The following is a 15,141-nucleotide window of genomic DNA, read 5'->3' as shown; positions in this document are numbered from 1 at the left end:
CCACTCCGCTTTACAAAGAATTTTTGCACTTGTGGTGTTACTTCTTATTAGATTCATGCGCCATGAAAAGAAAAAAAAAGAGGTCTACACAGTTGTTCATGTGCAGACCACTTCAATAGTTATTGAGTGGTACTTTATATTTCTGTAGTTGCTCTTTGTGATAAACCACCGCCTTTTTCAAATCAGGGCATATGTATTGCATCCACTCTTGTTGCTCTATCTATGCTTGCTTGTTTGTTTGTTTATTATTTATAATGCGCCGAAATACACTAGGGTAACAAGGCGCAGCAGTTACAAGAATTTGCGAAACTTAGTTACAGACAGTAAGATATATACAGGTATGAACACAGTAATAACAATGTTAAGCAGGAAATATATACATATGTACAATTGGCAGTTGTGTATCCAGTATGACCAAATGATAGGTGGGAGGCGCGGGAACCTCGCTCAGTGTGTTTAGATGGTGGCTGTCTTCAGCCAAGACATCAACTTAGAGCGGAGGTTTTGGTAGGGTAGGTCCATTCTAAGAGTGGGTGGTAGGGAGTTCCAGAGTTTGGCCGCTTTCACTGGGAAGCTATTACCACCTATAGTTGATTGTTTGTAAGTAGGGACGGAGAGGCAGTCTCTGTATGCTGTCCTTGTCGGTCTCAAGGATGTTAGTCTGTGAAATCTGTTGATCAGGTAAGTGGGGGGCGCGTTGTTGAGGGACTTATGGGTAAGTGAGGCAGTTTTTAGGGAGATTTTGTCTATGATGGGGGTCCAGTTGTATTGCTGGCTGTGTACTGTAATGTGGTCTCTTCTTGAGATGCCCAAGGCCGATCTGAGTGCGTTGTTCTGGAGGGTTTGTAACTTGCTAGTAATGGCTTTGGAAGACCCAAGGTAAAGGGTGTTACAGTAGTCTAAGCGGGATAGTATGAGGGCTCAGGCCAGGGTCAGGCAACTAGTGTCGGATAGAAAAGGTGTGGCTGTCCGGATCAATTTACACGTATAGGCCGTGGAAGAGGCTAATGAATTCACCTGTCTGCTAAAGGTGAAATTGGAGTCCAGGTAGAAGCCCAGTGTTTTGACTTTGTGTCCCACTCTGATGGTATTGCCATCGATTATGAATGATGAGTAGGCTGGGCTCAATTTCTTTAGGCTGGCTGTAGTGCCCAGTGTGATGAGTTCCGTTTTATCATCATTCAGGCATAGACCGTGAGTGGCCATCCATGCCTGGATGATGATGTAAACCCTATTCACCAAGGCCAAATCCTTTCCGTAATCTCCAGAAAGCCGAAGGAGGATATGGGTATCATCTGCATAGTTAGTGTAGGTGATACCGAGATGATCCAGATCGTCGAAAAGGGGCTTGGTAAATATGTTATACAGTGTAGGGGAAACACAGGAACCCTGAGGTACACAAGTGATGGGTATAGGGTCTGCCGCGTCTGTAGGCGAAATGACCCTCATGGTTCTGCCATCAAGGAAGGATCTGAGCCATGTAATGGCCTCGGGGGAAAAATGGGCAGCCGTGTGAAGGTGAGTGCAAAGGACCGAGTGGTCGACCAGGTCGAATGCTGCGGAGAGGTCGAGGAGGAGTAAAGCTGCTTGGCCATTGTCTTTGAGCAGATCGGTCTGTGTTTTAAGGTCGATGAGAGCTGTCTCGGTCCCAAGTTGGGGTCGGAAGCCTCATTGTCTGGCTCCTAGCAAGTGGTGTTCCTCCAGCTGCTTCTGTATTTGGACATAGGCGACCTTGTCCAGGATTTTCAGGAGGAATGGCACCGTTGTTATAGGTCTGTAATTAGTGGGTGTGGCTGGGTCAAGAGTAGGTTTTTTTTTTAAAAGGGGTAATACCCAAGATTGTTTTAGGTTGGTTGGGATGGAACCGGTGGAGAAGGAGGCATTGATTAGCTTTGTGATAAATGGGGAGAGGTCACGGGCAGCGTCTTTTGTGAGCTGTGCTGGACATAAGTCTCCCTGGCAGTTAGAAGGCTTTAATGACAAGATGATTTTTTCCACTTCGAGTATGGTCACTTTGGTAAAGTTAAATCGTGTATAGTCACTTGTAGTCTGCTTCTCTGGTGGCTTGGACAGGGCAGGATTGTTCAAGGAAGCTTTTTTACAGGATATTTTATTTTGTAATGTGGCAATTTTGTTGGCTAGGGCATTTTGGATGTCAGTGCACCAATTCTTGTCTTTTATGCAGGTGTCTGGGGGTGCTATGGGGGTTTCTACTTCTTTTAGAATCGAGAATAATTCCTTCGCGTTTGAACTAGCTTGGGAGATGCGAGAGTCAAAGGAGGTACGTTTTGCTATGAGGATTTATTTTTTGTACAGGGCCGCTAGTTTGGTGAATTTGATTTTGTTGGCTGCTGATGGGCCTCTTTTCCAGATAGTTTCACAGTTTCTTTTTTGCTGTCTTAAATTTTTAAGGAAAGGTGTGTACCAATTGTTTAGGTGAGTTTTGGGCTTACTTGGCCTCAGTTTGAGAGGTTTTCACTGTCTTTACATATTTATTACACACTCACTTTCACTATATTATACCGAGCATTCCGCTAATCCGTGCATTAGATAAGAGAATGATATCATTGTCTCTGAAAATCATGTTGCATTCCCATTCTTCTTGCTACTTTTTTAAAAATTCTAACCGTCATTTCCCTTACATGCCCTTCGCACTTGTATTTCTCTTTTTTTACACCATTTGGATTTATCTGGGTTTTTTAAGTTCAACATACCATTTCCACACAGTGCAAATCTTGCAGCGATGTATGGCATAGGTCTGTTTTAACAAATAGATTTATTATAGCACGCATCAATATATCGTATTATGCACTTAACACAATCATGGCAAACCGACTGGTGTCTTTCAGCGGAGCATAATGCTTACATATGGCGCCGCTCTTTCATGAGGGTTTTTTTTGTATTTCAATACACCAGATCACGTGATGGGATGGCTCACGTGATCGTACTAGACACGCAACACCAGGTAGTTATCCTTTCCTCCTGACTGGCTTCGTTCAGCTCCTGTGATTAGCGCGCACACATACTACAGTTATAATAAACCATGGGGATTTAACCCCGAGATACAGGTACGCTATGAATTTTAAGTGTGCGTAGGAACCAAGAGTTGTACTTTCACATGTACGGCATACCGCATATGGCATTGCCTTACAAGTACGCGTTATTTTGCTGGTTATTTTCTTAGGCTCTTAAATGAGGGCATGAAATGGACACATGCATTCCAATCGTCCAGCAAGCCTTTCTCAGCAGCACAGTTATAATTGCACCTTGTCACCAGACAGCCTTTCAGGTAAATCTGACAGAGTTCAAAGATTCTAAATAGATGGACCCGATCGCTCTGATTCCTGTGTTTTGCTCACTATTACTGTTCATGTTTTCAGAAATGACCGCGCACTTGCGAATACAGATAATTATCCTAATTTGACCATCTGAAGGTCTTATGCATTCATCAGCTTCACTTTATTTACGGTAACTCATGACTACCATTTGTTTCTTCACTATTTCTTTATGCCACACTTTCTTTTGCCTTTTGGACAGGAAGTAGCAGATGGACACCTCGCCTATCTTTCAGTGCACGTGCCCATTTGGGTTTTGGCTGGCTATTTAACAATGTAACTTTAACCATAGTTTATTGTGTGCGACACTGATCGGGAAAGTTATAAGGGTGTCCCCTCACCTTTCTTGGTGGCTATTAATTGTTTTAGGACTTTTGATTTGAGTTTTTGTCTACCACATGTTCTAGAGTGCTAATCGGGTACCGTTTCCCCTTTTTTTCAGGTGAATTTGGTTCCTCAACAATCTGTTCTGGAAACGACGATACTTAACATCCACATTGGTAATGAATTGTGACTTTTGTATAATATTACATATTATGCTCTCTTTTGTTTCTCTCTTGTTTTGCCTGGCCCTTTAGCCCGCTTACCGCGTCTCTTTATTTTTATTTGTTGTTTCACCAACTGTTTGTTTCCCTATTTTTTGTCAAACTGAATCGGTTTTTAACTGAACCAATTGGGTATACATATGTTTTGGTTTTTCTTGTTTCTGTGACATGTCATGTTTTATGATTTTGATCATGTATTATACAGTTTTGCCTTGAGAAGTACCCCGTGTGTGTCGAAACACATGTCGGCAGATCTGTTACAACTCATTATATGAAAACTTTCCTTGACCTTTATATTTTGTCTGAATACAATTCATTGTAAATTTGATCCAAGATTTATCTGTGTCCATAACAGAGTTTCTAACTGAAATTCCGATTACAGCAGCGCATCCCTTATGAGGAATTACTTTCTCTTTATCTAATAGTAGATCATACAATCAATCTTCTTTTAGTTTTAATACAGTTGTTCCCCCTGAAGTTAAGGCAACAAAATGAATTATTGAATGCAATTCAAGAGAGAAAAACTTTAGAATGTGTAATAATGCCCACTAAACATATAACAAATATTTAAACTCTGACCACCTTTATGAAGGACTTCTTTATCTGAATATAAGGGGGAATCAAGAAACAAGGAATGGCTCATGATTTGAATTTGTAGTGGTTGAATACATATGAAAAATAGAACCTGATGTACGGAATTGCAATCATCTTTGTTATGACTTGCATGAACATTTTAAAAAATCACTATTGAAATAAATGTGTTTAACAAAGACTAGTAGAGTACATCAAACAAAATGTGATCTTCAATTGATTCTTTTATGAGGGAAATTAGAAAAGGTCAAAAGGATTTGCAGATAAATGCAGACTTTTTCAAATATGCACTGCGAGTAGTTTAAGGAAATAATGTTCACATACCATTATCAGGAACTAGTTCCATGTCCCATGGGCTAAGCTTTTCCACTTCTTTACTGTCCCATCTATAATAAACAACAAAACAGGCGAACATAAAATTACAACAGTGACAGGAAACATCATAGATATATTTAAAAACATGAAACATGAATGCAACAGTTTCAGCAGAAGCAGTCCTTGCCAGAGAAAATGGTCTTTAATTCAAGTAGCAAGAGGAAGGTATTACCTTAAATGAGATTTGGTTACTTACCTGTAAACATGTTTCTCCAGCATTGGTACTCCTAACAGAATCAAATGCTTGTTTGAAATTCCCTGATGCCAGAGTAGGAGTCCCCCGTGAAACAAATCAGTTAATGAGTACATATGAATAAATCTTATACTTGCCTGTAACTGCACCAACTGTTTAGTGACCTAACTTTCATATATGCCTCTGCATGGGCATCCGTTTATTCAAAGCAATCCTGTCTCATATTGTATTTTCTCCCCATCAGGCTTACCATTCTGAGACCTATGCCTTACTTCATCAGCCACAGATGGCTGGTTTGGCTATATTTGTACAGATCATACAGTATCTAACCATAGGGCTGAAGGATTCATCCTAAAACAGACGGTTAGAGACATATCATCCTGAGAGCTAAATGCAGCCACTAGGGTCCTCTTTAAAAAAATTAAAAAAAGAAGAAGAGGTGGATAAGTCATGTGAGGAGGGGCCTGGAGTGAAGACATGCCAGTCAGTGCTGCTGCCTAAGCCGCTGAATAAATACACAAAAACTACTGTTTCTTTAATGCCCAACTACTGTCGGGATCGAGGAAACCCAGATTCAAAGATCAGAGTGATAGCCAATTAATGTGGCTGTCAAAAGAGGCTCCCTTTTCTCGCATAACAGAGCAGGTTACAGCAGCTCTGGTGTAGAGCTGCCTTGAGGACTGATTGCTGCACTAGGCACAGGCATGAAGAATGGGAGGGAGAGACTAGAACTGGACGAAGGGATTTTGGTTGCAGAGCAGATTCCCTTGCTGAAGAGAGCTAGTGTGAGCGCACTACCGCAGTCAAGGCTACCTGGGACTAATTGGCCTCGAACCCTGCTGGGGACAGCAGGGGCATGGACGGGTGTCTGCCGGCCAACTGTGGAAGCATGTATTATGTTAAAATAAGGAGAGTCGGGGAGGACAAGTGGGACCCTGGTCGACCACCAATGCAAGTCCAGGATGTGACAGTTGCGGATCACAGGGAGGCACAGGATGCTTCCAGAGACAAGCCCATGGTGCTTCAGTAGCAGTGATTACACCGTGGATTGTGGTATGTTGAAATGATTGATCCTAGGCAGTCTGGGGACATTAAAAGCTGTGTGTTAGCACACAGCGCTCCATTTAAAATATGCTAGTGCTTGGGACACTTCAGGTTTCCTCAAGTAAATGCTGTTTGAGATTGGCCAGACATGCAAGAATTCACATATAGAAGCCAGCAGGTGCCCAAGAACAAGATGGCAACTGGTGAGAAAGATGATGTCTGGTTCAAGAAATCGTGCATGAATTTCATGATAGCAACTCCAAACTGTCCACGCAAATAGACAGTGTGGAACCCAGAGTGGATGATGTTCAGGTTAGAAAGGTGGCATTAATAGTGGACTGCAGACACAGTTCAAACATTTGGCCAATAATGCCCGACTGCTGGATTAGTTGAATATGGCTGGCACTGTTTCTGCCCTAATATTATATCTGCCCAATATCCATAAACATTTTAAAAAAATAACAGAATCAAATCTCTACGCCAGCTGATTTGTTTAATAAGAAGGTTATCCACGTGGGTGTGTGGCTTGTATAGTTGAATAAAGAGACTGCAAGTTACAGTCTATTGGGTTAATCAGTAATTTATTCATTTCTTACATGTGCACATTGTGAATTTAATTACTTCTTCTTTGTCTTCTATTGGTTGTCCTTTTTTTTAGGGTTCTCATTGATGTTGTACATTCAATGCATTGTTCTAGTCCTCTACACGCGTTTCACCACTATTGTCAAGTGGATCATCAGGAGGAAAATGTCTTAATTGTTCTAAGAGTAGTGCTTAACAATTCAAATTATTGTTGAGTTCAAATTCCTTTATAGTTTCCATAGGGGTTCTTGGTCAACTTGTTTGACCGTTTACGGGATTCTCCTGGTCAGGTAGAATACCCTGCCTTAGGGCTTTGGAACTGGATTCATTTCTCTAGCTTGTCGCAAAAGAAACGCAGATCCTGGTGGATGGGTGGAGCTGTCTGGGTGCATGAAGGTTGAGACCTGGGTGGAAACAGTGGAAATGGCCAATGTTAAGATCTCAAAGGCTCTAATGAGAACACAGCAGGATGTCAAAATGCTTCTTGATAAGGTTGAGAAACCCAGGGCAGATTTCGTTGCAATAATGTCCGAATCTGTGGCATAAGAAATGGAGCCGAGACAGCCCCAATGGTGATATTTTCAGAAAAGCGGATTCCTCAACTTCTACTCGATGCTCAACTGTCTGACCATTTCTTGGTGGAACAGGCACATCCATCCATGGGCCCTTAGCCCAAGTCTGGAGACCCATTGTGCCCCATAATCATTAATTTTATGAACTCCCGAGACCGCAACAGTGTTTTAAGGGCTGCCCGAGATCCAGGAGGGGCAATATATTCAACACTACATTGTTCTTCTTTCTTGACTTTAATCCCGGGTTGCAGAAGGCCAGAAAGCGGTTTGAGACAGTCAAGAAGCTCTTGCGTGACAAGCTGATTAAATATTCAGTGTTGTATCCTTCTAAACTCTGTATTGAAGCGTAAGGCAAAACTTTTTTTTTTTTTTTTAATGATCCAGAGATTGTGAAGCAGTTTGTTGAGAGGCACCTCAAGGACAAACTTTTGCAGAGCAGAAGAGACTCAATGGAACACAGTTAGATGTGCAGATGAGGCCAGCACATGTTCACTATATGCTACAGACATGCTCTTTGCCCATTTCAAAACCACTGCAGATCCAGCAGGTACCGTTTAGTGGTTAGAAAACATTTGCTCATTAATACGTATTGCCCTAATATTGATACTACATTCCTTTTGTATGGAGATCAGAGCGATTATAGTTAGGTGGTTGAATTGATGAATCTGGTATGGGACATTATGAGGGATAGTACCAAAGGAGGTACAAGGGCGAATTCTGCTGCTGCCAAATGTGTAAAAGAAATTCATCAGTTTATGCTATATGCTGTTTGGCAACTGCTGGAACCTATTAAGCAGGAATAGGAACATTATTCCTAGGCTGATGGCACAGGGGTTCATATAGACTATGTTCTGATTTCAGCTGTGCTGCTGAGACATGGGACTCAGTGCCAACTACTTGCCTGCACCATTTTAGACCACTGCCCGGTCAAGGATAAGGTTTTATCACATGCAGATAAAACAGACGACCCGGGGGTGTTGAAGAGACATGTCGAAAGAATGTGTATTCATATTTTTAGTTTAACATCGACTCTGTGACTACAAAAACTATGTTATGGGAATTACCAATTGTTGGAGGGGTTGCTGATCTACAGAATATGGGGTGCTTAAAAGCATTTTTGAAAGGTTGGCATCACTGGAGACAGATATCTGCAAATTTCAACAAGAATGAAATCAAATCAGGGATCTCACACCGACGGCAGACCTCATGAGTATGTTGGATGACTATAAAGAGACTAAGGCAGTGCCCACTTTGTTTCTAGAGCTGTGACCACCAGACAGTATGGTGAGGGTAAGAAACAAGGTAGATCACTCGCCTGGTAAGTAACCAACAGAGGAAGTAGGACTATCCCTGCGGTTGTCAATGATACAGGTAACATATATGCTAGCTCTGAACATATTGGAATTTCCCAAGATTATGTGTCGCTGCTTGTCTCTAAAAATCCCCTTGTTGGAGAAAAGCTGTTGCACTACATGCAAGACAGCTCCCTGCCAAAAGGGAGGCTGGAAGGGTTTTGCTGGGATCCCCCTTAACCGTTGATAAAACATACAGTGCAATACTGTTTGATATAGGCTGTTAATAAGTCTCAGGGCCCTGATTGACTGTACATAGAGTTCTACAATTCCCCATTAGATATCCTTGGGCCCTACTTATTGGATGTTTACTATGAGACTTATCAGAAGAAATCCCTAATGTCCTCTATGAATGATGCTAATGCGGTTATAAAATCAGGAAAATCCCTGAACAGATGTGCTTCCTACCTCTCACTGTCAATGTTGAATAGTGCTAATAATGTACTAGCCAAAAGTATTGCTAAAAGGCTCCTTCCAGGGGTATGACCAAGGTGGTGTGTGGTGCAGAGTGGTTTCTCTGAGAACAGTGGAGGGTTATCTGCGGTTCACCCTTGCCTACTGAACAGTGCATGCTCAAAGAGAATGTACTGTGGTCCCCAAGCAGTATAATTTCAAGTAAACCGGCACTGAGAAAGGCATACATGCTGTGAGGGGTCATAAATGAGAGGCCGACACAAAGTTGTAATGTTTTTACCGTCAGACATCTTTATTTAAATAAAAGGGTTAGATAAAGGCCCCTCTGTCCCCATCCTAAAAAGAGTTTCTCTGCCTAGGAAACTAAAACTAAAGATCAGTCTGTGTCAAAGCATACTAATCTGACCCTCACACTAGAAAGAAACAACAAAGGGTGTAAGGAAACATCTCTGACTTAGACTTGGTAAAACGTCTTCAGGATTAAATCAAATAAATAAACCCAACAAAAGAGTATTTTCCAAGGAGAAATCCTTGGATCCAGAGCGAGTTTCCTTTCCCCATGATTTCTCAGGTAGGATGGAAATGTGACTTTTTCAAACAATAGTACCTTCACAATGACAAAAGTGTCTCTTTCAAGCAACAGTCTCTTTGATTCGTTATACCTGGTTCATGACATTTCTGTACAAACAATATGTCCATCATTCAGCTCTTTCTAGGTTTCTTTGCACAGAGTTCACAAACCAAAGGGGTCTTATTCACAATGAGATTTTCTATTTATGGTTCTCTTATCAAACTCAATGTTAGTGGACCACCTGATGTACTTGTCCATTAGAAATCCTCTTGTAAGCGCTATAGGTCTCGGCTTATACCCTTCCACCAGGTACTTTGATGATTTTAGCAGGAAAAGGTCTTTGTTCATTTTCACAACTTCCACTTTCCTGTTTTTTTAAAGTCTCTGGTATACTTATTTTACCATGTGTTCTGCAAAATAAGTGTCTTTCTATAACTTTAATGACTTCATGGTTTACTCTCCTGCCAGAAGTCCTGCAGTAGGTTCATCAGATCGCCTGGTATACTCTCCTGTCCGGTATGTTCTGTAAGGAAACCATGGTATCAACAGTAAAACGACAGACACAAGTGATCACAGTTTAAGGATGTTTATTGAACTTCAAAAGGGTTTGAAAAACGCCTATCTAATCCTAAGTCTAAAAATGGGAGCAAGCTACGACCATCAAATACTAACGCAGTCCCATTGGTGTCTTGTCAAAATAAAAGGGCCTATACTAATAAACCTATTCCTTAGCTCTAATTACAAATTGTGTAGTAAACCGTGTTTTGTAAAAGAAAGAAGTGTCCAAAAAGCGATAAATCAGGATATTCAGGCCATTGGCCTCCCTTCCCCATGTTTTCAGCACAAGACACTTGAGTTTAGCACAATCTCTGGCTTTTCTAACACGAGTGTAGCTCTGTAGCTTTGGGGCCTCCCTCAGCCAGGTGTGGATACCCTTTCCAAATAACTGTTGGGTTCGGACCCTCTTTAAACTCAAAAGTCACAATAGGCCTCCCTCAGCCGGGCTCAGACTTTTTATTCCATTTATAATTATCATTAACCGTTTGCTTGAATCAAAGGCTTTCTACTGTGTAAAGGATTTGTCTTAGACCCTCGCAGGACCACTTTGATTCACTGTTTCTCTTAACTATTTCAACGCAAATTCTCCTTCGTGAGATGCACTAATTCAGAGACCATCGACTGGGCACATGCGCGTTGCCGGAATACCCTCTGCAATCCGGAATCTTTTTGGGTTTTAATGTTCAAACACAATTATCAGCTTTCAATTCCTTTTGCTTGCGTCTTTTATGAAACGCTTCCATACTTGTTTTCTTTAGGATAGTCGCTGCTCGCAACCTTTGTTGAAACACAGACCGGTCTCACACAATTTCTTCTAAATCACTGACTGTGTGGAACTCATGACTTGCAGCTTTTATCTTGGAGTCATGGACGGTACCAAGACGGGAGCTGTTCTCCCCGACCCGACTGGTCATTCCGGCGGACCCTGGTATCGCCACCACACAATGCAGGATTCTCTGGCTTCACTTCCAGGCCTTGGACCTGCTGTTCACAAGGTTTCAAAAGCACAACGTTCACTCATCGGAAAGTTTGAAGGCAATTTCCTTCTAGTTTGCTCTTCTCGACTTGCTGTCTTTTCTCCCTTGATTTAGATACTGCCTGCAGTAAGCTGCCCCTTCCGTGGGCTCCTTCTCGCTCTTCCCCTTGCTCCCCAAAAATTCTTAGGGTTATCACTCCACAATGTTTGCACAAGGGTCCCCCCCTCCTCCCCAACCCCAGTCAGGCTCAGACCTCTCTCAATTTTTCAAAGTCAAAGGTTTTGGACTCCAGTCCCATATTTCACTTCTGGATATTTTCTCACACTTCATCAGCTCCCCAAAACAGCATTCTCACAGTTTGGGAGCATCAGGAATAAAAAGGGGATCTTCTGCTTGAGGTCAGGGTCCCACCACCTTCACCTCACAGGCCTGGTTTGGCCCAGGGGAGGAGCTTTGATGTTGGTGCCATCAAGTGACCCCCAGCTGCCCCTGGTTTGGCTTTGTGGAGGCACAGCTTCCACTCCACACTGCAGCCTCTCCTGTGCTCACCAGTCCAGTGTTTAAGCAGTTTTTCCTCCTCCAGGCCTTCCAGGTTTTTTGCTGGCAACAATGAACTCCCTCCGACGTCTCAGCAACCTTCAGCATCCCCAGCTCACTCAAAGGAGAAATTACCTTAACGTAATGTTCTTTCTATGGATTCGTCAGCCGCAGATTCCTCATCATGATGGGTATTCTTCTTCCAGCTCTGCTGTTCGGAAATTCTTCGACAGGGGGCAGAGTGGACCTAGATTTGGACGTCGATCCGTCTCGTCTGGCTCTCGAATGTTGGTTGCGGATGTGACGTCAGGTGTCATATATATACCAGGTCACTACGCCCCATGATTTAGTTTCTGTACATTTATTCCCTTGCAATTGAACGCTGCAGAAGAAAAGCCACAGGAGGAGGCTAACCGGCCATTAAAACATTAATAAGTTTACACCCAAATATGGTGACCCCACAACAATGCGTGAAGAGAAAAACATATTTTTTTACCATTTTTAGTTGTTGGAAAAAAAACAGTCATCCCAGGGTCATTGTTGGGGAGAATTCTCAGTTATGGCTAATTTCGCTCACCTAGTGAGTCCCTCAGCAGCTTTGCTGGATTTCTAGGGATTATTTTTTCCACCTGGTAAGAGTGTGAGCCTTTTCCCCACTCTTACATGTGTTTTGCCTTGTGTATTTCTACTGTTTGTGTGATCTTGGGCTCTGGAGCTACACCACTCCAGGAGTCCTTTTTTGTGCGTGTTAAGAAAAGCACCTTCAGTGCAGTGACACAGGGTCGTCTTTAAAGACTTCCCGCTGACTCCATTTTTCTGGGGCCGACTAATGGCCCCCAGAAACAGGTAAAGTTGCCATTAACTTTATACAATCACTTTAAACTATAGACCCAGTACACCCCATCTTACATGGATTACTGGAAAGGGGTAATTCCTATCCCTTTTTATCTGTGCCTCTCTGAGCTTTGTTTTGCTCTCTTAACATTAAGACTTGGCTGGTGGCAGTGGTATCTACCCTAACTTTTCTACCGCGATTATACTATATAAACAGGTACTGTTTTAGGCTATTATTGTAGCCTCAAACATAAACCCACTTGACCAAATACTTTTTATTTCGGCTCCGGTTGGGTTTTATCACCATTTCTTTTTGGTAAAGTCTTTCTTGTGTTTTACTTTGCACGGCAAACCAGGTTTGCCTCCTTCCTTCGCTGACCTTTGGCGGGCTTCTGTCCAGAAGCCCTCCTTTGGCATCTGGGTATCTAGGTGGGCTGAATGTGAAGGAGGGGTGTAGTCACACCCTGCACAGGGTCTCCTTGGAGACCCAAGTCGCACTTTGTCGTGATTGGCTGAGGTGGTTGTCCGCACCAGACAACCCCCCTGCTGAGTGATTGACAGCCAGGCTGGAAGTCAGTCGCCACTGGAACTGCAAGGAACTGAAGAGAAGCGGAGAAGACGGCTGCTGCAACTCCCGAGTCCCGGTGAAGCCCTGCTGCAGTCCTGAGCCATCTACCCTTCAACGACAAGAGAAGATCCAGTCCGGAGTCTTCTTCCTTGGAGCCTGGTGGGATCAACCAGCTCACATTCCACAGGCAGAGGATCCTCTTCTTGGTCGAAATCGCTGCACACAGCTGTAGTGGTCCGGATAGCCACTTTAAGAGCCTCTCCTGTTTTAAAGGAGCACACCTTTTATTCACTGTTGCTTTTGCTGCTGCTGGCTTCATCCCTGGGTAGTGCAGATCGCTCCAGGCGTCATCCTTCTTGTCCCCACGACTGAAGCTTCAAGAACCGTGAGTCTGCAGGAACAACTGCCGTGGCACCAGCTCTTCTTCATACGAATAAGGTACTGTGTCCGACTTGGAGGAACTAGGGTGAATACCTTTTCTCATCACCAAAGGCTTGTCCTTATCTTCCTTCCCTCTTATAACTTTTGCTTCCCTTTTGACAATATCCAAGTACTCCTGGCAATCTCGAATCGTGAACTGTTCTAACCTTGAGATCCTCGACAACAGGACTCCTGTCCCATTGATACAGGCGCAGGCCTATTGACTTTTATCTACGTTTTAGAAAGTGTTTCTTGATTATATCTGCCTTGACAAAAGTATTGCCTATGATTTGTATCCCCTATTCTCTTGTGTTAATTCATGTGCTAAGTGTGTTTGATTACTGTAACATTTCTGCTCGCGGGTACGCTTCTCTTTCTTAAGACCGAACTGTCATAACTGTCAAAAAGTGATCGCGTAACAACCCCCGGTAACGTCTTTGTTTCACAACACTGGTCTGTCAAATCCAAAAGGTACTTACCTTGAATTGTGCTGCACAAGGGGAATTGGTTGTGTGTAGTGTATTTGAAATGTGGTTTTAATTTAATAGAAGTGAATTGTTTTGTGAACAAAGGTTTTAAAATAAATGTACTTTTACTTTTTTTTAACCAAAAACCTTGAATCGGTGTTTGCTTGAGTCACAGTAATTGTAGTCCTTTGTGTAATCTCTACTACTGCTCATTTGCTCGTGAGATAAGTCTGGCTGCTCCGCTACTGCTACCACTCTGTCTAGTATGGGCTTGTACCAAAGGTGAAAATGTACTACCACCTGTAGTCTTAATCTTGTGTAGTGGTCTCTAAGGGCACTGCCCAGGATTCTCCCCAACAGCCATCACCAGATGCCTTTTCGTTTGGACAGAAGCGACAACCCACATAACCTTCTAGGCGTGGATGGATGGGAGGGTCAATGAGGAATCTGCGAGAGAAGAATCCATAGAAAGAACATTAGGGTAAGGTAATTTTTCCCTCAATGGATTTCTTTTCTTACGCAAATTCCTCAATCTGATAGACTCCCCAAGCAGTTAGGATACCCTGTGCAACATCCAAGACATAGTGCTTGCTGAAGGGATGTAAGGATGACCAAGTGGCCGCCCGGCAAATATCCCTAACAGGGACCCCTGTCTGGAGGGCCTTAGAGGCAGAGACCCGTCTGGTCGAGTGAGCCCTCATAGCAACAAAGATGTGGATGGCGCATGGGACCGCGTGATCACTATTGGGCCGTTGGTGGGTGACAAACGGAGTGTGGCCACGCGGGTAGGTACTTTCCTCTAACCCGTGTGAGACCGCTCTGGCATTCATACGAAAAGGATATTTAGACCTTTGGAGAGCGTTCTCGCAGCTGTCACGTTTGGATTCTGACAGCACGTTTCAGTTAAGGAAAAGGGTAATTAGGCAAGTTAGTTTCAGAATTGCCTGCCTGTTTTATAGATCTTATAGAATCAGGTTTACCACGGACAGCACCATTATCACAGGTAAGGGCTTGTGGGGGTTGAGACATATTATTGTCATAAATACTTACGACCTTTTTGAAATGTCGAAAAACCACGCTAGGACCCAGAATAAAAATGATATGGGGTAGCGGGTTTTATGTTCACGTCTGTCACCACAGCCAGAACACCAACACGGGAATCTGTGTAAAAATTATAGTTACCACTGCCACCAGCCATGTCGAGTC

The 15,141-nt window shown here is 43.0% G+C and overlaps 1 protein-coding gene across 3 annotated transcripts in view; it reads right to left on the bottom strand.

Moving 5' to 3' along the window:
• The window catches only part of BRWD1 (bromodomain and WD repeat domain containing 1), a 3,236,587-nt gene that overhangs the window by 1,185,886 nt on the left and 2,035,560 nt on the right, over positions 1 to 15,141 (bottom strand). For all 3 annotated transcript variants that reach the window (XM_069636064.1, XM_069636066.1, XM_069636065.1), the window contains one exon: positions 4,796 to 4,857. In XM_069636064.1, the coding sequence (XP_069492165.1) occupies positions 4,796 to 4,857 (62 nt within the window). The remainder of the gene's footprint in view (positions 1 to 4,795; positions 4,858 to 15,141) is intronic.

The sequence above is a fragment of the Ambystoma mexicanum genome, chromosome 7p, assembly GCF_040938575.1.
Source record: "Ambystoma mexicanum isolate Mex_15411 chromosome 7p, UKY_AmexF1_1, whole genome shotgun sequence".
In the NCBI taxonomy this organism is placed as follows: Eukaryota; Metazoa; Chordata; class Amphibia; order Caudata; family Ambystomatidae; genus Ambystoma; species Ambystoma mexicanum.
Note: the sequence above shows the minus strand (reverse complement) of the source record. Positions and strands in the feature narration are given on the sequence as shown.